This window comes from Nanorana parkeri, unplaced genomic scaffold (assembly GCF_000935625.1).
Source record: "Nanorana parkeri isolate BGI_ZX_2015 unplaced genomic scaffold, ASM93562v1 scaffold755, whole genome shotgun sequence".
NCBI classification, from domain to species: Eukaryota; Metazoa; Chordata; class Amphibia; order Anura; family Dicroglossidae; genus Nanorana; species Nanorana parkeri.
In genome coordinates this window covers 482,664-508,476 of record NW_017307023.1, presented here as the reverse complement: position 1 = coordinate 508,476, position 25,813 = coordinate 482,664, and the positions used below count along the sequence as shown (strand labels likewise).

General features: G+C 43.0%; 1 protein-coding gene across 1 annotated transcript in view; it reads right to left on the bottom strand.

The window, feature by feature from the left end:
- The window catches only part of MIPOL1 (mirror-image polydactyly 1), a 288,139-nt gene that overhangs the window by 54,359 nt on the left and 207,967 nt on the right, over nucleotides 1-25,813 (bottom strand). The window contains exon 8 of the mRNA XM_018564483.1: nucleotides 11,564-11,658. Coding sequence (XP_018419985.1) covers nucleotides 11,564-11,658 — 95 coding nt within the window. The remainder of the gene's footprint in view (nucleotides 1-11,563; nucleotides 11,659-25,813) is intronic.

Here is a 25,813-nt window from a genome sequence, read left to right as displayed (position 1 = left end):
AACATTATATATTTTCTGAATGCCAAGACCCTATAGAATAAAATGGTGGTAGTTGCAAATTTATTATGTTGCGCAATATTAGCACAACTCCTTATTAAACCCTAACATTTAGTGAAAAATTTAATTAAATGCCCCCAAAACACAAACACCCATTTTTTTAATGAAATATGAAAGATGAGGTTACAACGAGTAAAACGATACCCAACATGCCCAGGTTACAAATTGCGTGTGTCCGTGAAATGGCGAAAGACTGCAGTACCCCAAAAAGTCCATAGAAGACGCTTTAAAAGCCCCCACAGGTCCTCAATTTAGAGATACCCCAAAATACTGGCCCTAGAATTATTGCTCTCACTCCGGCGTGCGCGGCGATACCCAACATGTGTAGCACGTTCGTCGTTTTCATACGTAGTCGCACCAGACGCGTGTTTACGTGGCGACGCGCAGATAGCACTTCAATAGCTTATAGCTGGGCTGCAGGAGCCCAGAACTGACAGCCCAGGGACCGGAAGTGATGCAATCTGCATCGCTCCCGGTCCCATAGAATGGGGAGGGGATCGATGAACGGAAGTGGGGGCGGCCCCTTCTACGGGACACAGAAGGGATCTGGCAACAGGTAAGTCGCCAGAATTGCTTCTGTTGTAAAGCCGACAGTCGGCTTTACATGTTTAAACGAAGAGGCTATTGCCGCCGGGAGTCTGTTTAAACAGCCCCGATGCTGGCGACGTACACTGTACGTCGTCAGTCACGAAAGGGGTTAAGTTATTTTTTAAAAATTAATTGCCCAGTACTAGATAAAATGAATTAAGTCAAATAAAAGCAGTACTCTGTGCAGTACTGACCCTATCTCAGATGGTCAAATAGAGAGTACCACCGCACTCCTGACCGAGAAGCCCCATACAATGTGCGGGGTTGCTGAAGTGGCCGCGAATGGCACCGCCAAATACTTGCAAAGCAGAAAAAATGGTCACCAGCACTCCAAGTTTTCTTCAAAACGAAATCCTTTTATTCATTCATTCAGGTCATATCACCATGCCTGGCAACGTTTCGGAACCTGTCCGGTCCCTTCATCAGGCAAACAAAAGTGATGAAACTCTCTGCAGTACTGACCCTATCTCAGATGGTGTCCCCATAGAAAGTCCTCTGGATGGCAATCCTCTTCCTGGATAATTGGTATCCAGGGTCTTTAAACCCACTGCCTGTGAGCCCAGGGTACCCAAAGGAGAGAGTTCAAAGGCTGTCCTGTGCTAATAACAGAATACTGCAGAGAGCAGCTGCATGGCATTGCATGGCACTGCATTTCACAGCATTTGTTACGTGCCCACCACTGAAGAAAGAAGAGAAGAAAGGAGGACTTGTGATGGCACCAGACCAAAGACCCACGGAAAAGGGTATGTATGCAATTTTAAAAAAAAAATTACCAAAGAAAAGCACACAATTAGCAGTTGGACTTTAAAGTGGTTTGTATATATTTTTTAGTTTCTTATTTTCAGGATTAAAAAAGTAACCTCATTTAATAGCCAGCAAGTATAGCTTTAGTTTTTTTTCACATGTTAATCTACTGTATATTTATTTACTTCTCTGTAACCAACATGTTTTTTGTAATAGAGATCAGCAGCCCAAACTCAAATTTGCAAACAGAACTAGATAATTCATCTTAGTGACTCCTTATTAACTCAGTGTAGTTATCAATAAAATGTGTCTGCCTGACAAGGTGAATAATACTGCTGTGCCTTCTATTTAGGTAACCCATAGTACTCTGGAAATAATTTGTAATGTAATAGTTTATTTTTAAAACAAAGATTTTATTATAATAGGAGTAATATATAAAATATAAAACATCTATTTAAAAACCTATAAATGGAAAAAAAAAGTAAAATAAAAACCATATAGGGTTGTGTGCCAATTACCTAATACTATTTCTTCACAATACCGACCCCTTTATAGCTTCAGCTATTTACACTATAAAATATTTTATGAATACTCAGACCTACAAATTAACTGGCAAAAATCAGTTCAAATCATGTCCCCTAAGTCACCTACAACTTCCTAGCCTTCCACCCCTTTGAAAATTGTGTGCTTGCTGAAATACCTGAAGATTAACATTATTAAAGACCTCTCTGTGGCGCTTATGGAAAATATAACCCCCTGGATGCATAGTATAACAAACATCCTTAAAATATGGTCCATTCATAGCAGGCAGAAGTAATCTTGAAACCCACTTGTTGCATGTGCTAGGGATATAACAAGTGGTAATTTTCTTAGAAGTCCCTAAGCTTTTTCTCATAAATTACACCTACCCATTTTAAAGTTGGCTATATTGGTGTGAAATGGAGTTATGTGAATGGTATCCTTTCAGGGTGTAACTGATCATTTGTCTTTGTGGAACAATCCAATTCTTGACCAACTATGCACTATTCCTGATTTTACCATATAAAAATCTCATGGGATTGGTATTTTATCATATATACATTATGACAGTGTTAGGCACATATTTGCTCAATGACAGGAGAAGTTTAATCTGCCCTGCACCCTATTTTACATATTTTTTGCAACTTCATCCTCTATGATGCTATTTGGTAATGCTGACATGCCCAATATTCATGTTAGGTTTGCTTTATTTAAGGCAACTCCATCAGGTTCTAAAAACATTCAGCAGAAAGTTCCCTCCTACCTCCCCTCTACCTATGACTCTTCGGCATTTAGCACTTCTGGGAATGTCAGAGACTTTACCCAACCATCTGTGAACCTTTCAACCTAGAAAACTGAAGGCATCATGTGGCTAAAAGGGATTACTGTGGGAGCAGCATCGGAGAGGAGGTGAGTATTGCAGCCTGAGCTATATTTACTTTTACCTTCCTGTGAGACCTGAAAAAAGTAAATGAGCCTGGAATTGGGCTTTAAAGTAGGACCTTTACCCTTGTTTACTAAAAAATCACATCAGCATGCAGCTCTGCATGCTGATTTAAAATCATCTAACATTCATTAAACAAGTTTGTTTTTAGTTTACTTACAAATAGAGTTCATCTATTTCCTGGTCCTATTCTGTCACAAATTATGTATGTGCCCATGTATTGCATCCTGCGAAAGGTTACATCAGCACAGCATTGCTGGGAAATCTCATCTGTAATTTCATGAGAACTCAGGGAAAAGCATTTTCCTCCCCTGAGATGATGTGCATGGTCACATCTTCTAATCACATGTCTAGTCACATGGGCAAGATTTTCAGGAAGTAAAGGAAGAGCTGGTAATCTGCCCTTCGTTAATATGGCCACTGACAGAAGATTGGGAAAGAAACGAGAAAAAAGGTATGCAAAGAACACGAAGCTGGAAATTTTCTAGAGGTATGTGTTTGTAGATTGTCGTTACTAAACATTTCGAAAGGTGCGTTTGTTGTTATTTTAATGATATAGGTAAAGTTCCGCTTTAAGAAAGATTTACTAACATAAAGACACTTGGAAGACAGTCCAAAGAAAGTCTATAAGGGTTAACTGGTCAGATGCAGCAAGCGCAAGGAAGGTTTTGGTTACAGACTGTGATACTCTGGTAAGTACGCAGCTGGGGAGAAGGTCGGGTAATTAACTAAGCATGGTGGGTAAGTGTTCTTTGTCTGAAAGTGTTGTTACCTTTTATTTTCTAATTGCCTGGATTTTACCTTTCAAGTAGAGAACCAACGATAAGTACATTGGTATAGTTCTTATTTTACATACTAGTCACTGTAGTCAGCATAATGTGTCTGTGCCCCAGAAAGCACATCTAAAGCATTAGAAAACAATTTGTGCATTAGAAAATCTGCCAATTTGTGAAGATGTTTAGTGTGAACTGATCTTTAGACACACAAACGCTGGATGCAATAGAATGCATGCAGCAAAACATTACAAAAGAACACTGACCCCACACCAGTCTGCTTTAATTTTCACACACTATGGTGATCAGTCACTTTCTGACACCTAAAGGGCCTATTAAAGTGTGAAGTTCAAATAAAGCCAATTTAGAGCACATAGCACATCTCACACTACTGTCTTTACCTCGTCGTTTCCAGTAGCTTCAAGTGGTAACCTTGCATGCTATCAACATCTGCAGGTTCCCATGCGCACTGCTGCAGTGGGCTAAAAAGCTCTGAAATGTTTTGTTTCGCCAGCTCTTTCGTAAAAGCAAGGCAAAGCTTGCATTGTTCAGAGAACGTAATCACTTGTGTCATAAAACCACTACAGTGACCATTCTACTATATTAAAAGCCTCTAACATCGCATGATTCTATGCTGCAATACCACTGGGACTCCGGACACATGGGCCACTCTGTTCATCTGTGATAAATTGGCACACACTGCACAGACATTGTCACGTACCTAGGTGGAGACAGCTGACCAGAGGGCTACCCTTGCACTACTAGTCCAACTCCCCTCAGGGACACACGAGTGTCCCTCAGGGACTCAGGGACACACGAGTACCGCTGCGTTGGTAAACACGGCTTCTGAATTTGAGTGTGCTGACCTCGGTACTGTAATGGCAGAGACTGGGCCACAGGTTGGGCAGCATCATGAAGTAATGGGCTGGAGCGGACTTGAAGAGACACAGCACAGAGGAAAGCCCAGTGGATGCCGCAGGTGAATCAGGAACGTAGTCGAGGTCACAGGCCAGGGTCTTTCACAGTGAAACACTTGCAAGTATAAGGTGCCAAATTGAGAAACACAGAGTAGTCGTGGTCACAAGCCAGGATCGAACATAAGGAAGCCAGTAGCCGGGTAGAAGTGACGCGTCGGTAAATCAGAAGCAGAGTCAAGGATGGAGCCGGGTCAGAACACAGGAAGCCAAGCAGCAGGATCAGGAGACAGGAAACAGAAAGCAGGAAACAGCCGAGACCAGTCAGCAATGAATTCGGGACTCACACTGACTTGATAGTGGATCAGACGTCACTGAACATGCGTGCGTAACAGCATGCGTATCAAGCTGAAGTTTGTGTGCATGGAATCCAATACATGAGTGCCCGTTATTAAGAGCATATTTGCCCTTAAGCCTAAGGACAGGAGCACACTGCATGGCACGCCCATGAACCCGGGGTGGCTTTGGCTTTCTGGTAAGTACCTTACAGACATCCTTCTCCTTTATGGCTCTATTTCTGGCCCCACTGGGCAAATTCACTGGTCCATAGCATTGATTTAATGCTATTGTACAAATCTAATCACAGAATATCAATTTCAAAAGCACCAACCTCCAGTATACTGTACATACATGCCTCCATCTTAGAAATGTGAAGTCTTGCAGTGTTAGAGCTCATGTTGCCTGCAGCGTTGTTGATAAATGCTGCTGTTTGCATTCAAACACAGCACTGAAATGAATGCACTTGAACACAAAATGTTGCAAAGGCTGCAGTGCAAACAGTTTTAAATAGGAGCTGCTGTATCTAAAGAAACAGTGCAGGTCAAACACAGCCTCATGATGGTCACCCATACTACACCACTGAGGGCTCGTTCACCCTATAAATTCTGCAATCCTTGACTTCTTACACATCATAAGCCAGCTTTGTACTTCTGTCATCAGCTCGTAATAGATAGGCTGTCGTTGAATTCTAGTGCAGATTGTTGTGCTCATAGGTCTAAAGTCAGCACTTCACTGGCTTCTAGTTAGTAAATGGATGAGCAGGTGACATTACTGGTTTATAAACTGAAAGTCTGCACTCTCAGTGATGTCACTGGATTATAGAAAATTTATTGGTGGAATACTAAGCAAGGTCACTGGCTTCCGGTAAACCACTGGACTGCATTCCACGTAAAATTGGCTTGGCCCAAATAAACCGCATCTAATGTAGGTGACAGGTCCATGTCTCTCATTTCCTGTGTAATTTTAAGCATAGCTGCCAATAAACCCAGATATATCATAAAACAGAAACTTCCTTTTTTGCTTGAAACGGATTTAATAATAATGCAGCAATTTAAACACAGGTAATGGAAACCAATTTGATTTTATTGCTGTTAAAGGAGTGTGTCTGAGCAGGGCCACACCTGCCGTACAAAAAATGCTTTTCACTGTGATCCTGTCATATAATACCAGGAAGCAGGTAGAGTGGTGATGCTTTCTCCACGCAGGAGTCGTACTAATGTACTGGCTGAAACCGCTCTCACCAACCCATTACAAATCTCTTCTTATCTCAGAGCTTGGAAGTGAGCTCATTAACAATTCTCTGAACATCCGCTTAGATTGCACAATTTCTTATAGAAGGAATGTTGCTTTTATACACATGGCATGCATCTGAAGCAGCAAAGGCCTATTATAAGTTTAAAAAACACAGTATATCCATACACATAACTATATTGGATATATGCAGTAAAGTGATGCAAAGATAAGTGATCACATGCACATCTGAATTCACTTTTTGTTCTTTGCCTATTGAAGCTCATTTCTGATTGCTTGGTGCACTTTATACATCACCATTAGACTTGTCACTTCTTTACTGAATTCTTGTATTCAAAGCTCAACTGGAGCCAATGCTTTTTTTTTTAGCTTTGGACAGAGTAGAGAAGGGTTGGAACCCCTGTCCAACCCTTAAAGCAGTGTGTGTTCTCAGTCAGGTCTTAAGCATTACAGATGGAATGATTCTCTTTAGACAGCTCTTTCAAGAGTGGTGGCTGAAGCCTAAATGACACCAGGAGAGATCATCAGACTAACTACCCCTCAGAATCCCTTCAGTTTTATCAGTCCAGTACACACTTTGCTCAACAGTACCAAGCCCTGATGAAAGAGAACTCTTTGAAACCCTGAAATGCATTGGGTTTTTATGATGATATAAGAATTTGATTAAAATAAAATCTGGACTTTCTACGTTCTTTTTTTGACACTTTCCTCCCTGCATACCCAAGTTTTTTTTAATGCAGTGTCCCTCAAGAGCTCCTATATATGTAATACATCTGTGTTCTGAGTTACAGTCCTAAACCAAGCATTACATCACATGGCTTGCAGCATCTCTGTATTGTGGGTGCCAATGTTAGTGGAGTCAAACTGAGATAAAAGTCTAATGACATCAGTCATTACACTGTACAGCTACAGCAGAGCTCATAGAGGGGGAGGGAAAGCAGCACAAGGAGCCCATCACGTAAGCTGCAGTCCAAGTAGCATGCTGATAGGAGCAGAGAGCCGAGTAACAGAGAGGTGGGCTCATTAGTCTGCTGATTCTACTTTTATGGTCTAGTCACCGGCTAGGGGTGGGACAAGACCGGTAATGTAACTTGACTGCAGTAGAGAAAAATCAGGTCAGGGCTGTGCTGTGTGAAATAGCTGAAATAAGAATTCTTTGGTGGAAAAAAAAAAACAGCTCCCTTATATGTATTTCATCTGTGAATTAAGCATTTTTGCTGGAGTTCAAGATTTAGTATGCATTATGCAGGTAACATAGCTGGCTTGCAATATAGGGCTCAGTGTATTATTAATATAGCAACACAAAATTAAACCATAAATCATCATTATCTAGTAGATTCGGAGAAAGAGTGATCTAGGAAATATATGATGGTAACACTCCAGGTCGTTTTCTCCATGCTGGCAGGATTTGAAGGACAACAGGATGTTTGGTTTGCAAATTGCAAATAAAAACATCTTTATTATCCTGATGACCAACATTGTAAAAGTAAGCGAGGCACAATAAAGCATAATATTTATTTGAGCAACTAAGGAGAAATATTCATCTTAAAAAGATTTAATTTTTCCAAGAGTAATGGCCTAAAAAGTCTTGAAAAAGAAAATTTTGTTAATCTCTTAGGGCTTGTTCACCCGACGTCCGGATTGTGTCCGGGCCAGAACCGTGCGCTCCTGCACCCAAAATGCCTCCCAATGTGTTTTATGGGCTACTGTTCTTGCGTGCGCAGTCCTCTCCGGTCCGGACAGAGAAAATACTGTATGTCACACCTTGTCCGGTCACGCACGAACGCGTCAAAAACGCGCCGAAAACGCACCGCACTGCAACACACTGACAGCCCCTCTCCCACCAATAAATAAAACAAACATTTTTTTTAACTGAACGCGTCAAAAATGCGCCAAAAACGCACTGCACGCATAGCACCGCGTCTACATAGCTGCTCCAGATCCGGACAAGATCAGATCCAGGCATCGTGTGAAAAGCCCTTATCGGGTCTCTTTCCCAACTCTAAATAGCCTTACAATTGAATTCCCGGATAGGGAAATATTGTCTAACTACAAGAGTCATGTGTATTTTTACTGGAATATTGGTGAGCTTTGAGTATTTCTTCCAGATCTGTGTAGTAGTCCAGTACGAAATGTTGCCTTTGTGCAAAAGGAGAAAAGAACTAAGTGCAAAAACAATGTGCACCTAAACCATCGCACATATCTATCACATTTACTGTACCCTATATCCTATATTAAAAAAATAAAAGTTAGTCATGGACCAGTAGGGCCTATTCTCCCTGATTAAAACAGTTTTGGCTGCTGGCCAATTATGTCTGGCCTCTTCCTCTGGCCACTGGAGGAGCAGCATCTCCTTCAATGGCCAGAGGAAGAGGAGGAGCTCAAGTCTACAAAACACCTCCCTCTGCGCATATCTATAGAGAGTAATGTTCTGTAACTCACAGAGGTGAACTTAGGAAGGCTGATGCTGATGCTGCTGCTTTTGAGAACATTGTACAGGAACTTGCAAGGTCACTGGATTTTTGGCAGCACTTATCAAAAACATATAAAAAAATACTTTCAATGGTATATGTAACAGACCAAAAGGGAGCAAAAAGAAGTTTGTGATCATAATGTATACACACTTTAACATGAAGTGCAAGTCCAGAGCATCAATGCTGCCTTTCAGAATTTTACAGTCTGCTATCCAATCACAAAGACATATAAGGAAATATCATATAAACGTATCTGTAATATAGATATTACTTATATAAATGGCACCAAGTTACAAAGAAAATTAACTGAACACAAAGGAAGCGGAACTGCTGTATAATTGGCGATACATGTTAACCCAAAAACAGGATAAACCTGACAGGCAAGTTACAGTTATATAGAAAAAGAGATATGTACTCATTCACAGTATTGAGTAATAAAAGAGACCTATTGAAAAGGTACTGCCTAATTCTTACCATAGGTGCAGCTATGTGAACTCCATTTGACCTATCTGTCACAGGCAGCAGCTTTTGATTTTGAATTAGTGCCCATCTCTGGGATTTGTTTTAAATGCCATCTTTTTTTCTGCTTTCCTGGTTACAAGAAGGGTGGGGGAACCTGGTGGCCCTTGCAAGAAAAACAAAACTAGAATGCTGCGATCATTTTTTCATGTGTATATGGAACTAAGCCAAACAGCCATACCAACACTGACACTTTATTAACAGGTGCACCAGTGCTTTGGAGTGTGACGTTTATGTAGGGCTGTTCAATAAAAAAACTTGTTCATCTGATGGGAGGGGGAAGTACTGGGATCTGAACAGGGCTTTAATCCAGGTGTACCGCCACCTTTCCACCACAATTACTTTTTGTCTGTGTTATGGTGATCTTGGAGTAGATCTGCTGTTGATGGTGGGACATCCATAAAAGCAGAAGTAGTTAAACAGTATACGCTTTTGGAAGTAAACACATACTGCCCCTTCTACTGATTCTGTAGGTGATTACACAGCAGCTACATGAAGGTAAATGAGTCATGGTTCTGACCTTGTAAGTGTTGCACTACATTCGTATTTACTACATTAGTAGCTCACTGAATGTCTTGTCTGGAATTGTCCTTTATTCATCATAATGACCACATTGAACAACTAATTCCACAGCTGAGACCATCTCCGTACAAAGGCCTAATATGATGCACAGTTTAGTAATCATGCATACAAAAGGCATGTAAAGCTGTAGCAGCTCATACAGCTGCTGTTGATTGTTTTTTTCCCCAATAGAAATGTAGTTGGAGAACGGTCGTCTTAATGATCATGGCTTGCAATTGTGAAATGCAACATACAGTATCTGTCCTGTGCTTTCACAAATGAACCTCAGTGTTTTCTGTATCACAGTAACATAAAGACAGATATATTAGAAGAAAAATTAAATTACCAAATGTTAAAGTATACATAAACCCTTACTATGAATTTCTATTATTTGACTACTTTTTGTCTGTAAAATATAAATTGAATTTTTTTTGTACCTGTTCAATAGGTGCAAAATAAAACTTGATGATACTGCCAGAAATCCAGTATGCTTGTAACGCCCTGCGTACTTTGCCTGCACTATTATCACTTAGCAGCCTTGCACAGCTTTCTCAGGGGGCTGCAGAACAGCGGCGTTGGTTTACAGGTAGTGTACAATGACTAAGCATTCTCAGCTAGGACAGGATGGGTGTTACTGGCAGAATAATCAGGTGAAAATAAAGAAAATGAAAGTCTGAAAAACGAGGGAAATAGTCTCCCAAATGAATATTATGTCCCAACTAAAATATTTTCATTCACCTTCATGTTCCGGGACAACCATAACATTTTGGATTTTCCATTACTTTCTGTGCTTGTGACATTAGTGAATCCCATAGACAATACAAATCTGACAGGGCTTTTATCCCTTACCAATTATTCAAAAACTCCATAAAAAAAAAGTTTAGATTTTAGATACAGAAGTATGTAGAGAGATACGCTATTGGCTTAATGTATTGATTTTCTCAACTTGCATTAATGTTTAAAGCATGTTTCTACGCAGAGCTATTTAAATATGGAAGCTCAGGGGGTGGCCCCATTTTTCTGGTTACAAATACTTTATATACTGTATTTTCTGCTCAGTAATAGAGCATAGCAATTGTGCTTTATGATTTCTCTCTCTCAATACAAGTCCATCAGTTTGCTTAGACTAATGGATAGCAATACACTCTATAGCTGGCTTACCACATAAATTATAGTTTTTCTCAGTAGCTTTTCAGCAACAGTGACAAAAATGTTAAAACATACCTTACTTTTATGTAAACTTTTCAATGACTTTAGGCACTGATGATTCAATGTAAAAATGTATTGCTGATGTCATTGTTACAGTTGCACTTTCATCAATGTAGTGGACACTTTTGACAAGCTCTAACCTTCTTCTGGACTAAAAAAAATTAGGAATTGTCTAAGATTAGAAATTCATATAGGGCTCTAGACCCTAAGGGCTTGTTCACACGACGTCCAGATTCTGTCTGGACCAGATCCGTGTGCTCATGCACCCAAAATACATCCCAATGTATCCCTATGTGTTTTATGGGCTACAGTTCTCATGAGCGCAGTCCGTTCCTGACAGAAAAAATACTGCATGTCACGTTTTGTCCGGTCGGGAAATGCACGAACGTGTCGAAAACGCACTGCACTGCAGCTAACATACTGACATCCCCACTCCAACCAAAAATGTTTTTTTCTTTTTTTAACTGGAACAATTTAAAAACGCATCAAAAAAGCACTGCATGCATAGCACCGCGTCTCCAGATCTGGACCAGAAAATCTTGTGAACAAGCCCAAAAGCAAGATTCTGTTGTTGCTTTAAAAGGAATCGTGGTAATGCATACAACTAACTGAACACTAACTTTTCTCTCTGATTTATATGGCATTGTCCTATAGCATGAAACACCACGATACCTGTAGTAAACACGCAGGTTCTGAAGCTCTTCTTCTAGCCGTTTATAGTCTTCTATAACCTTGTCTTCATCATGCTGGAGAAAGGACAGTGGAACCTGGCAAAAAGAAACAAATGAGTGTAATGGTTTTAAAAATTCAACATATTTGGCCAGGCATACTTATGGAAGACATGGAAGATTACTGACAAAGCTGAACTGAATTGTTGGATTATGTCGAGAACAACTAAATTTGCCTTCCAAAACCACAAGAATATAGTTATCACTGTATTCACCATCCAAGCTGCCTAACATAACATATCTATAAACCAAAAGATCTGCTCTAACAAAAAATAGTACCTGGAGCTTTTCATGGCGGCTTGTGTGGAAGCATTTTGTGATTTTTTTTTTTTAATTCTTTAAATATATAAAATACAACAATTTTAGCATTGTGATCTTGACTATAATATGACCTTTGAAGCTAATGGGAGCACTTTCCTGATTTGCATACTCGTTCCAGTCATGGTGTCAGCACATCAGCCAGAAAACTAGCATTTTTAGAAGCAGGTCAGCAAAGGCAACCATAATATTTGACTTACAACAAGTTTACTTTAAACAAATTTACCAAGAAATGATTGGTTTCATTGAGTTTATAGTGTGGTGTTTATGTCTTGTAATTATGAAGCAACTGTGGAACTGTTAAAAAAAAAAAGTTACTCTAATTGTGAAGATAATGATGTCTGATGACCACAAACTGAGTGGGAAGAAGGCTGAAATTGTGTTGCACACAGTGTCATCTTCATTTCTCTGAAACCCACATGTCTGTGATAAAAAAAAGAGATTTCAATCTTATGTCTATGATGAAAAAAAGGGATGACAACAATGATAATATCAAAGACCAGATTGAACTCCGCACACTAGAACACAGTTCAGCTCGACAAATGAAGCAGGCCATCATGAATACCATTAAACATCTGAAGATCTGCACAGCCTGTTAATGAGCCCCATCATAAATGGCTACTGTAAACAGCACTTGGTAGAGGCTGAAAAGACAGAAAGGAAAATTTATCAAAACTGGAGCAGACCAAATATGGAGCAGTTGCCAATGGCAACCAATCAGCATCCACCTTTCATTTTCAAACCCTAACAGAACAAACTGAAGAGAGAAGCTGATTGGTTGCCATAGGCAACTGCTCCAGATTCTTCTGCTCCAGTTTTGATAAATTCCCCCCAGAGACTCTTAAAACAGCCCATCATAAATAGTTTGAAAGAAGGCACATCTATCAGACTGGAATTAGTGGCCTATTCTAATATACAGATGAGCTGCACAGATTTAAAAGTCATACAATTACCATAAATAATGCTATGATGATGTTACTTTCATTCTAAGTGTCTACACACAAATGTATAAGAGAATAACAATCAGTTTGATACCAAACACACTGTTTCAAGGCTATAAAGTGTACAGAAAGCAGATGGGGCACATTCAATCTCCTAAATGATATAAGCACTGGATCTACATTTGGTCTTTATCAAATCTTGATTTTATTCTGCCAATCTTCACCCAGCACTTCTTTATTTGTAAAATCCAGTCAACGTAAGCTTGCGAACCGCTCACATGTTTCATATAAACGGGCTTAATTGTAGAGTAAAGCTTGGAGGTGACTGGATTTTACAAATAAAGAAGCACTGTAAGATTGGCAGTGTGAATACTTGGCAATAAGGGAGTTTTTTGCTGAAGTAGCATAAAACACGTCAGCACTCCTACATCACACCCCTCAGCTCTTTTGACCAGGGGTCTGCTAAGTGACACCCTCTGGAAGGTCAACAAAAAGCTGCTAAACCTCAGACTGCTCCTTTTCCATCTGAACCATGCCAGAGTGCTAGGAGTTATTTCTCAGGGCCAGTGGCTCTAAAAGAATCCCTGCCTCTTTAAAGAAAGCTTTATTTTAAACACTGCTATATTCCTGTCTGTTGAGTGTCTTAAACATTTCTTAAAGGTCAAACTTGCTATAGCAGGTACTGTAAACGGTGAGTGTTTGTACAAGTACTTTGGGTCAGGTACTTGCCGATATCTCTTAACGATACTTTTTCTTAAAGGTCTTGTGAATTTTTTCTAAACCCAACAGATTAATGATTTTAGGGCACTTTCTTTATAATTATGAAGAACTGTAACTCAATCCATGATTAATCAGCAATGGAGAATGCCAACAAGCAGTCATGGATTGCTGAGATTTGTAGTCCTCTACAGCTGCTTGCAATTGTCTATTGCATTTGATTAGTACTGTGACATACATCAAAAACAATAGGCAGCCGCAGTATAAAAGTTAAATTACCTGCTCCAAGGAGGGTAATGGCAGGCTCCAGAAGTGCGGCGCGGTGTCTGTGAGCAGGCATCAGGATTGCATGCAGCGCCTCACCAGGGCGCATGCAGATCACACCAGGGCTGCGTTAAAGGTGTCACCGGGGCTGCGTTAAGGTATCACCGGGGCTGCGTTAAGGTGTCACCTGGGCTGCATTAAGGTGTCACCAGGGCTGCATGTGTGACTCTCCAAGACTGTACTGGCTATTGCTGGGCTCTCCAGGGCTGCGTTAAAGGTGTCACCGGGGCTGCGTTAAGGTATCACCGGGGCTGCGTTAAGGTGTCACCTGGGCTGCATTAAGGTGTCACCAGGGCTGCATGTGTGACTCTCCAAGACTGTACTGGCTATTGCTGGGCTCTCCAGGGCTGTGTTTGAGTTTCACCAGGGCTGCATGCAGGTCTCACCAGGGCTGTACCAGCTATTGCCGGGCACCAGGCTCTCCGTGGCTGTGATCGCATCCCACCAGGGGTGTATGTGCAGCTCTCCAGGGCTGCGATCAAGTCTCATCAGGGCTGTATGTGCGGCTCTCCATGGCTGTAACAGCAGGTGACCACCGTTGGGCTCTCCAGCGCTGTATGGCCGGGGTGGGGCTGTCCTCAGCTGTGCTGGTCTCAGGAAGGGGAGGAGGAGATGTGCGGCTGGACCGGCACTGCCAAGGACAGCTATAGCGAGGTCCCCAGGAAGTGCAGGAACTCAGGCAACCAAGAATCGGGGCATTTTCATGAGTACAAGTACTTGTAAAAATGCCCTGTATCGGCCCCCGATATCAATACTAGTATTGATATCGGTGCATCCCTAGTGGCTACCGTTTGGTAAGCAAAGGGTTAACAGAGTTAACCAGCGTAAACCGACCCCAGTGATGGTCACTCTTGATCTGCAGGCTCAGAGCTTGAAAATCTCTACAGAGGGTGAGGCTGAGAGTGCCATCATCACATTCTGGTGGGAACCGTGAGATCCGAAACTTCTACCGTCACACTGCTGCCGGACTACTTTTTTCTTTGAAAGTAAGCTGTAAGTATGTTCAAGAAACAAATTAGATTCTTATTGGCTTTTTGAATATAACCAGAAGTCATGTATTAAAAAATATTTTTCTGGGTAATTAGGAGTTCCTTAGGTACCCAAAGATTTTATGTTACATCCCCATTGTCAAATACCTCAATAAGTACAATGGACAACGACTATGTAGTCAATTAGTGCAACAAATAACAATTCTGATTCTGTTATGGGATGAATTATTTATTATCTGTGATAGAAATATTTGGTTGATGTTAACTATAGGAATAGCTCTTTCCAAGATAGGAAAGGAGACACCTTTTAGAACAAACTATATAGGCAAAGCCCCCCCCCAGTTATACAGACCAAAAAGAAAGAATATGCAACAATTATTGGATAAACTCCAAAGTGCTTTTTAGAGTCATTTTAAAATTTTTATTGCTGTCTGCGTCCCCATTAGGGGTATGCATCCTTTTTTTGTTCTTGTAAGTGTTTCCACTAAATGTGAAAGAAAATCCAAAGTTTTGGGTTGTCACGAGAACAGGAATAGATGGAAAATCTTCCAATGCGGACACTAGTTTGGGTGTTCCTGGTGACCACCCTCGATTTCCCTCTCACTTCCTATTGTAGCTATAAGACAGGAAGTGAATGGAAATTTCCCCAATGGAACACTGATGGCAATAAAAGAATGCTGACAGGGGTTATAACTCTCTCTTACTCTATACAGAACTACAGTTCGACTAAGTGAATAAGATCTTCGGAGATTGGATTATTTCTAATTGTTTTCATTTTAATGCCCCTAGGTTCTATAATACACATAAATCTAGCTCTTCTATCAGCCCCTTATAAAACAAAGTATGACATGTGATCTGAATATATGTCACCCTCTGCCACAGCCAGCTTTACTTTCACAGAGCTAGAGTTTTTATAAGGCACCTGCAATTTCACCACATGGTTTGCACTTTACAACTGCATTTCCCTAAGTAAATAGCGTTGAGTGTCTCAACAATCAATCGAATCCTCAATGGTCTATTAATGTAAATTAAACTGTGTATGTTTCAAATAGAAACAGAGATTTAAATACAAAGCTGGCCACACACCTCACGCAGAGGACACATGCCAGGGAACAATCCTAAAGATTTTTTTTCCTCCCAGCAGTCAAGGGTCAATTTATGCCTATATCCTGTGCTTTTATCCAAGGTTCCACACTTATATCTACATTGTCAACACAGAACAAAATGAACTAAAACTCCACTCTAGGAAATCTAGTTTTAGTCTATCGAAGATGTTTCAAAGTTTTGTTCTGGTTCAAAGACAGGGCTGGAAATACAAAGCAGCCCTCTCACATTGATGAAATCTCACCCTTTAGATAGAACCCCATCCCCCCCCCACAAAAAAATGTTTTACCTGTGCCCTCAGTGCCTTACAGTAGTAGAGGTCGCACGGCTTCCACACACCTTATGATAATAGTACGATCGCGGGATTTCCCCGTGATTATCCCAAAGGTGTGTGGGCACCTTTATAGGGTCTGTACAAGGGAAGTAGAAGTGTACAGTACTCACAGAAGCCTGTCATGTGTAACTTCCTCTGAGAAATTTTTATCTGGTGTCTTTTCTATTGCTGTGTATGTCACTTTTGGCATTTAGCCGAAAGTGCCATTTTCGGCCGGCGCCCCCCCCTTCACTTTTCGCCCGGGGCCCGCGCCCCTGCTGCCCCCCGGTTATTACGCCACTGCTGTGACCCCATTTTGCTCATTTCATGTCCTGGTATCACAAGGGAAAGTAAGTGAGGGGAAAGCTTCCCAAAGAAACAAAATGCAGCAATAAAAAAAAACCAGAAAGGTTCTAAACATTTCACAATCTATTTAAAACTAAACAAAAAGTTTTGTCTGGATGTGAGATTTTAGAAAACATTTTTGCATATATGCTGTCAGCTGTCCAATGGATTATTATTACATACTTACCAAATAAATACTTTGCAATATTTGCCAGAGTTGGGAACTTTTGGACAAGTCCCATGTCTTCAATGGATTACCTTTTTTCCCCCTTTTTATGGGGCTTGCAGAGACCTCTTAAAGGAAAACTATTGGGGGAGTAAAATGTACTCCTCCCAAGAGTTTGAGCCGGTGTATGACACTGTACCTGTCACATGCCAGCTCTATAGCTCAAGAGCTGAGCAATCATAAACTGCTAATCGCTCAACTCACAGATTCTCTCAGCAGAGAGCAATGTGGCTCTGTGCTGTCAGCATATTATAGCGGGCTATATGGCTGCTATATGCTCACTTTGGGTCACAGGATTATTAAATGTACTCCTGTGACCCAAAAAAGAACTAAAACAAAACAACAAAAAAAGTTTGGCTATTGTTCTCTTTTAAATAAACAATACAAAACAAAATATTCAGGTTGGTGGGCCTTTCATCCTTTTCTTGCCCTGCTTCATTCCCTTTTTTTCAATTTTTTTTTTATCCTTCCTCCTCTTCTCTTTCACTTTTTTTCTCTTTTTCTTTACAGATCTGATATTATGGTTATTTGATTGGCAGGCTTCTCAGAAACCATTTCTTCTCATGATACAAAAACAGTTTCTTCCCACCATTTTCACAGTATATTGTAGTACTGTATACCCGTACTATAGCTGATTATGTGTGTTTTATGTTTAAGAGCACAAGGTTATCTATAGGCAGATAGAATAAAGGAAAAAGGTATGTTCTGCTTTGTTTACAGAATGTAAAATGATAAAGAAGATGGAGGAGCAGTTATAGTCTGGCCCCATAGCCTCATGGGCTCACAAGCAGTTGTCCCCTACTTCCATATTGTTATGCTCTAGGCATTAATACTTGTAAATTTATATTACTGTGTTCATGGCATAACATTTTAGTTGAAGGTGCATATTTTCATTAAACAGGGAACTTGAAGGCTGATCAGCCCACAGAAACTCTCTGTGGCCTAAACACGCTTTAACTGTAACTGTGATAAACAAGCAACTCTCTCAAGTATGACAGACTGATTACTATTAATTCTTACACATACACTATGCTGTTGTGGAACAAAACTCTTAAAAACATTTCTTCTTTTTTCCCCCAGATATAGAAACATGCTATGTTATGTATTAAATAAAAATAAATAAATAAATAAATGTAACTAATTTTCTCAAAGGGAGGTGATCTAGCCAGTGAAGGAACTTCCACCATAGTGACCCATGCAGCTGCTATAGGGCCCTAGACAGAGCCCAGTCAGGAGCAGGGCTTATAGTCCTCTCGGCTTAGGCGTTCACACATTGTGGAAAATACAGGGAAGTGGAGTGGATGGAGAGGTAGATCAGTCTCCAGGGTCTTGAAGGGTGAGGTCAGATTCTCGCTGCCTTGTCTGACTGGTAAGTGACAGGAGTGGGCGTGGTTGTTTACCCGGGGACTGAAATGATATGCAGGGGAGAAAGTGGCCCGGTTTTGGAAGGAGTCATAAGGAATGACAGCAGGGACTTAACATAACGATCACCTCACCCCCCTTCCACTCCCAACCTTACCGCCAGTCTTCCCTGACCCTCCGGCACTGCTATGGGGAAGAATCAACCGCCGGCCCGCTCCCAGCAAAAGATGCCGGGCTCCTCAAAATGGCGGCCTGAGCCCAAGATGGCGACCGCTCCGTCCTCACCAGCCGGCCACTCGCCTGAACTGCTGGAGTCGGCGAATGACTCATCCAATGACAGCTTCCCCCTCCAGCATCCAGAGCCACAGCAGGGGACTGAAGTCAGGGATGCAGCTCTCCTAGACAAATTCAAGCTGCTGCTGCAGAGTGAGCTGAAGACTGCCACTGATAAGCTGGCAGCACACCTATCCAAGGACATCAGAGAGCTGGGAACCAGAATCCACAACGTGGAGTACAAGGTAGATGACATTGTCACAGTGCTAGACTCACATGAGGAGGACCTACACACTGTTAAATCAGACCTTGCCACTGCAATGCTTAAACTTTAGGACCTTGAAAACAGGAACCGCAGGGGTAATCTACGCATTCGCGGTGTACCTGAGCACGTGGACAATTTACAATCCACCGTCACGGCCATGTTTCAAGAGATACTCCCAGGCTTCCCTATAGAACGCCTTGAGATGGACCGCATGCACATCGCCCTAGGCCCAAAGCGGGCAAACGGACCCCCACGCGACATTATACTTAAACCCACGTATTATAAAACGAAAGAGGCAATCGCACAGGCAGCGTGGAAACAACGCACCCTGCGTTTCCAGGACTTTGAATACCAAATGTACGCTGACCTGGCGCCACAGACCCTCCTAAAACGGAAAGCTTTGAGACCCTTCCTCATTACCCTGAAGCGCCATGCTATCAACTATAAATGGGGGTTTCCGCTGAAGGCCACCTTCACCTACGAGGGCAAGGCGTACTCCTTCTCCTCCCCCGAGGAAGCAGGTCCCCTCCTGGAACAGCTACACCTGTCGCTCGCGACAACCTCAGACGTGGCTCCACCGCCGTCCTCCTCTCCACCGAAGGACAGACGCCTGGCCCCCCTGTTGGAACGTCGACCCCGCAACACCCGAGATACGCCTGGGAAACTGTGCCCGCAACCTCGCCTGGACGATGGTAAATGACCAGAGGCTCGGGGCCGAGTCGCTCGAGGACACCATGCCCTCCCCGACCGAAGGGTTGAGAAGCCAACCTTCCCCTGTTTTTTGGGACTCCACCGACCACTATTCTGACTGCACCCGTCAAGAAACCGTTTTCCTGTGGTCCGTGAGTAAACCTGACCCCCGTATGCGGTTCTGGGACACCCCCCCTAGAGAACTACCGCAAAGTTTCACGTGTTTATCGTTGTGGTTATCAGTTATTCTCCACTTGTTACTCATTGTGTTACTCATTGTGTTACTGGAACCGCCATGTGCCCGCCCTTGCTTGACTACTCCATCGGCTCTACCGAGATACCAACCGTCGACACTTCCAGTTCCTATGACGGAATGGCACAGATGGCCCTAGGGCCCAATGTCCGGGATCTGCCACCGGCCTATAGCCTGGCACCTTTACCTAGTATACTATGCCAATTGTACCTGTTCTTGTTGATAACGCTATTGTTACCTTGTTTATTGTTTGCCTATTGCCATGCAGGCTGAGATGCTGCCATTGTTTAGCGTCCCGTGGGCTCCACGCTGCTCCTCGTCACCCACCTACAACAGCCCTCGCCGCGGAGACACGACATGGTTGCCCCGAGGATGAGGTACAAAATTTGTTTTTTACCTAGGCTGCACTAACATACCTACCTGATTTCCACTCATTTTGTATCACACAGTGACAACTTTCCAACCCCTTTTTCACCCCCCCAATTTTGCCCCCCCTGCCTCGGCACTGGTCCTAGTCTAGATGTTCCCAAGTCACTTAACCAACCTTACAGTTGCTGTAGTTAGCAACGGTTTTCCCGCACTACTATAACAATGTCTGGACAATCCCTGAAAATTATCTCGCACAACGTGCAAGGTCTTAACTCACCCAGCAAACGTAGGCTCGCCTTCAACTACTTTTCGTCCCACCAGGCCAACATACTATGTTTACAGGAAACTAAATTTTCCATGACCTCCCATCCCACTTCCACAAAAACTATCCACAGATATTCCAGGCTATGTTCTGTGAAAAAAAGAGAGGTGTCCTCATCGCATTCCATAAAAACACCCCATTTGTATGCACCCACGAAACAGCAGACCCTACGGGTAGATATTTATTGTTAAAGGGCACAATCTTCGATGTGGACGTAACGCTGCTTACCTACTACGCACCCAACACTCACCAAACTCGCTTTTTTTCCCACTTATTGTCGGTGGTTGAGAAGCATAAAAGGGGAACTCTAATAATGGCCGGGGACTCCAACCTTGTCCTTGACCCCAAGCTCGATAAATCCCCACTACATCCCCCACCCCTCACCACCCCAATCTCACCCTGCCCCCCTCTTCCGCACACTATTACACGAACATAACCTTATTGACGTCTGGAGAGATCGCCACCCAACCATCAGAGACTACACGTTCTATTCACACCCCACGCCAGTTCCTCCCGAATAGACCACATCTTTATACAGCCCAACTTTCTCCCGTCCGTCGGTGACGCCCGCATTCTCTCTGCCTCCTGGTCGGACCATTCCCCTGTGTCCCTCACTTGCAAATCCCTATTTCCTGCCTCTTCCCAATTCCGCTGGAGATTGAATTACTCCCTTCTCTCCTTTGCTGACTCTGCCCAACACAATCAACTGTGCCTTTCCCACTTCTTTGCGGAGAACGCTTTGTCGGTCACTTCCCCGATTTCTGTCTGGGAAGCCCACAAAGCGACCTTACGGTGCGAGCTCATCAGTCTAGCAACTCGCCGAAAGAGGAAACAGACCAAAAGGGTTTCAGATCTCTCCTCCACATTGGAAAGACTCGAGTCTGACTGGAACACAGCCCCCTCGATCTCCTTACGGAGAGATTGACTCAGTTCGGTAGGAAATGAACCTCCTCTTAAATGACTCAGCGGAAAAACAGCAGCACTGGACTAAACGCACGTTCTATGCGTGTGCCAACAAACCTGGCCCTTTATTGGCCAACATGCTTAAATCTAAACCGAGAGCCAGGCCCCCGGTCAGACTCCGTCTCCCCAATGGAGCCATAACGGCTAACCCATCCACCATCCTTGAACGCTTCTCCTCCATCCTCTCTAAACTGTATGGCAAACCCTCCACCTTCCAACCTCAACAGGCTGATGCGTTGTTTAAGGACGTCGCCCTGCCCATACTCACAGAGAACATGAGCTCTCTTATGGCCCAGGACATTACTCCAGAGGAGGTCCTCCTGGCAATCAAATCCCTCAAACCCTCCAAAACACCTGGCCCAGATGGATTCTCGGCCCTGTATTACAAAAAATATTCAGACACCCTGGCCCCCTATTTAACGGCCATGTTCAACTCTCTAAAAAAGACTAACAATACCCTCCACCCAGCATCCCTGCTAGCCCATATAGTCATGATCCCCAAACCTGACAAAGACGTCCTTGATCCCCACAACTACAGACCCATTTCATTATTGAATATCAACGTTAAACTCTTGGCCAAGATATTGGCCACCCGCATGAACACAATCTTACCAGACTTAATACACCGAGACCAAGTGGGCTTTGTACCCTACAGACAAGCCTCAGACAACACCCGGAAAATTTTTCATCTTGTACACCACATGCACCACGCCAACATCCCCGGAATGCTCCTCTCACTAGACCTCCAAAAGGCATTTGACTCTATTTCCTGCAAATGGGGATTTCCGACCAACTTTCTCCTCTGGATCAAAGCCCTATACAGCACACCAGCAGCCAGTAAGGATTGACATACCTCTACGACTTGCTGGAGGACAGGTCGGTCCGCTGTTGGGACTACTTCAGGGACAAGATGGGAGCCCCCCCTTTGGAATTTTTCAGGTATCTTCAAGTTCGGCATTGGGCAGCATCGTCGCTCGCACAATCCTCAACTCGGGCGGGCCTCACAGTATTTCAACATACCTGTAAACGCAACCCATATAGTCCGAACCTGGTCTCACAAATCTATACCCAACTTAATACATTGACCTCCCCTTCCAGACACTCCTACGTTGGGAAATGGGAGCGAGACCTTGGTACCTCACAACCACCGGAAATTTGGCAGCAAATTTGGACCTCCATGGCCACCTGCTCAATCAACATCTCCTCTATGGAAACTGCCTTTAAGTCACTCACACGATGGTACCTGGTGCTGTCCAGACTGGCCCATCTGCACCCCTCACACTCCCCATCCTGTTTTAGAGGCTGCCCAACATGGGGTGATGTTCTCCACACGTGGTGGTCCTGCCCCCATGCTTGCCAGATTTTGGTCAAGAGTCTTTCGCTTGCTGCACAGTTTGTTCTCAGTGAAGCCTCAGAAAGACCCATGGCTAGCCTTCCTACACCTCAAATCTCCGCTCCTCACAAAAAAACAACATCGCCTAGCCATACATGTTCTACTAGCGGCTAAACAAACCATAGCTTCAGCATGGAAAAAGCAATTTGTACCCTTCGGTGAAGTTACGCGGCGAATAGACTTTTTCTGCCTGAATGAGAAACTGACCAGTATCCTTTCAGACACTAACAAAACCTTCACCAAGATCTGGCAACCTTGGATAGACCACGCACACCCCTCCCTGGCCCCGGATAGTCTCTCAACCCTGTAGACCTGAACGCCTTGAACATTAATCCCGGACAAGCCCAGTGCCTCCCCCCCTTCTTTCTCCTCCTACTTCCACCCTGTTCTCTGGACTACAGCACTTAGGATTCCCTTATCCAGGCTGTTCTCCCACCTTTGGATGCTCAACTGTCCCGAGGAACCGGGTGACCCTGAGTCCCCAACTTTGAACCACCCAAGATGTCGAACGTTACCATGTTCCTCTGTAATGCTCTCCTCAGTATTGATTACTGTACTGCATTTTGTATGCTATTAATCCACACAACCCAACCTGAGACCCCCACAGGCCACCTGAGTCCCTGCACAGCCCACCCGAGAGACTGTACAGCACACTTGAGACTGTGCACAGGCCACCTGAGACCACCACAGGGCAGATAGATAGATTTCTGTGGGACCACCACCCCACCTTCGGCCTTCGGACAATGCTGTAATGCGCTGACGTGTGGTTTGGGGGGTGGGGCCCATACAAAATTTTGCTATGGGGCCCCAAGATTTCTAGTTACGCCCCTGAATGTAACCTTTATTTGTTTTGTTTTTTAAATAATTGTACTTACCTTTTGCAGATGTCTTCGCATTAGTCACAGTGCTCTTTCTCTATTCTCTTTTCTCTCTAGTACTCTCCACCAGCACTGGACAGCCCTTGATGATTAGGTCTGGTAGAAATTTTAAGGGGGAACCCCTTTACAGTTTACCACAAACTGAAAGGTAGTTTGCAGTGCCAGGCTGCTGTATACAAAGCGAGCAGGGTCTTGTCCTGTATTAAAAAGGGGATGTATTGCAGGGACAAGTCTATAATTTTGCCACTTTATAGATCATTGGTTCGACCTCATCTGGAGTACGCGGTCCAGTTCTGGTCACCAGTACTAAGAAAAGATGTCCTTGAGTTGGAAAAAGTCCAGCGGAGGGCAACCAAACTAATTAGGGGTATGGAGGACCAGAGCTACGAGACAAGGCTACTAAATTTAAACATGTTCACATTGGAGGTGAGGAGATTAAGGGGGGATATGATCTCCATGTACAAAATGTTCAATGGTGGTAGCAACATTAGCGATAAACTGTTTAAAATTAACTCCGTTACAAAAACTAGAGGCCACCACCTAAAATTGGTGGAAAAAAAATTCCAGCACAAGGGGCGAAGGGGGTTCTTCACAGTAAGATCAGTTAGGGTCTGGAACTCACTGCCACAGACAGTGATTTCAGCAAAGAATGTGGAATTGTTCAAGAAACTTTTGGACGATTTCTTAAGGGACCGTAATATACAGGGGTACAGGTACACCTAGAATGAGATCCTAATAGGTTGGACTTGATGGACTAATGTCTTTATTCAACCTCAAATACTATGTAACTATGTAACCCCAGCCCCCAAAAATGGGGACAAAAACGTGGGGTCCCCCCTAACATTCCTACCAGACCCTTGATCCGAGCAATGGCCCGGCACGTCCTCGGCATTGGGAGGCCACAACCCTAACCCGGTGGTTGTGTGGGTCTGCGGGCAAGGGGGCTTATTTGCATTGGGTTACCCCTTTAATTAAGGGGGCACCCAGATGCCCCCTCTTGTGAATGAGTAAGGGGTACTTGTACCCCTACCCATTCACTAAAGGTTTAAATCAAATAGTTAGTAAAAAGTCCAGACTTTTGATAAAATACTTTAATTGAAAAAAAAAGTAAATTTTTGACTATTCCTTTAATTAAAAAAAATGGCTCCATCAATGTAATCCAGCATCAATCACAATGCACGACGCCCGCCGACCCATCGCAATAAAAAAGTCGCGCCGCACGACAACCGTCCCAAATGACATTCTTGCTCGAAAGTAAACAGATGGGCGGAGCGACCCGTGATGTCACGGCTCACTGCGCCCATTTGACATTCTCCGCTGTCAAATGCTACATAGCACTCGGGAACTCCCCAATAAACTTCTGACAAAACCAATTCTGTGGTATTGTTTGAGTTGTGTCCAAAAAGTTTTTATTAGCTGCATTTATTTATACCTGACATTATTTTTACATAAAAATCTGATATGTATTTCAGTTTTGGGAAGCACTTACACCCTATTATTTCTAGAGACAGAATCCATGTAGACATGTTGTCCAATTCAGATAATGCAGTCTGATATTTTGCAAAAAGCCAGTTAGTGTTTTTCCAGTCGTATGACCGTGGATAGGTGGTAAAAACACTTTGATGATGTCATTGGTTCCTCATAACTGATAATTGGAATTCTCATGAATAGTGCTATTGCTCATAAATAGGGTTGCCACCTGTTCTATTCTTCTCCCTGAGTTATATTTTGTCTTTATCACAAATCATGACAGGTGGCAACCCTACTCACAAAATGCCTCATGTAGCAGTCATTTACAAGGCTTCATTTACACTTGCCACGTGTGTTTTTGTGCTCTATATGTGGAGACAAATCTGCTGGCTATGCTACTAGATATATTAAATGACGGTTGTTTATGTGTGTTTACATGCATATGTGTTTTGATGCATTTGGTAACAAATCCTAGCATCAAAGCACATTTACAAACATTTACATGTGTTTTGGTGGGTTTAGAAGTTAAAATCTATTCCTGAATGCAACTGACGCAACTAAACTGACTGCAGATAAAATGCAAAGTGTAAATAGATCCACTGGAAATCATTAGATGCATGTACAGTATAGAAAACACATAAATGCTTCAGGTGGCATCTCATTGGGTCACTTGGGGGGG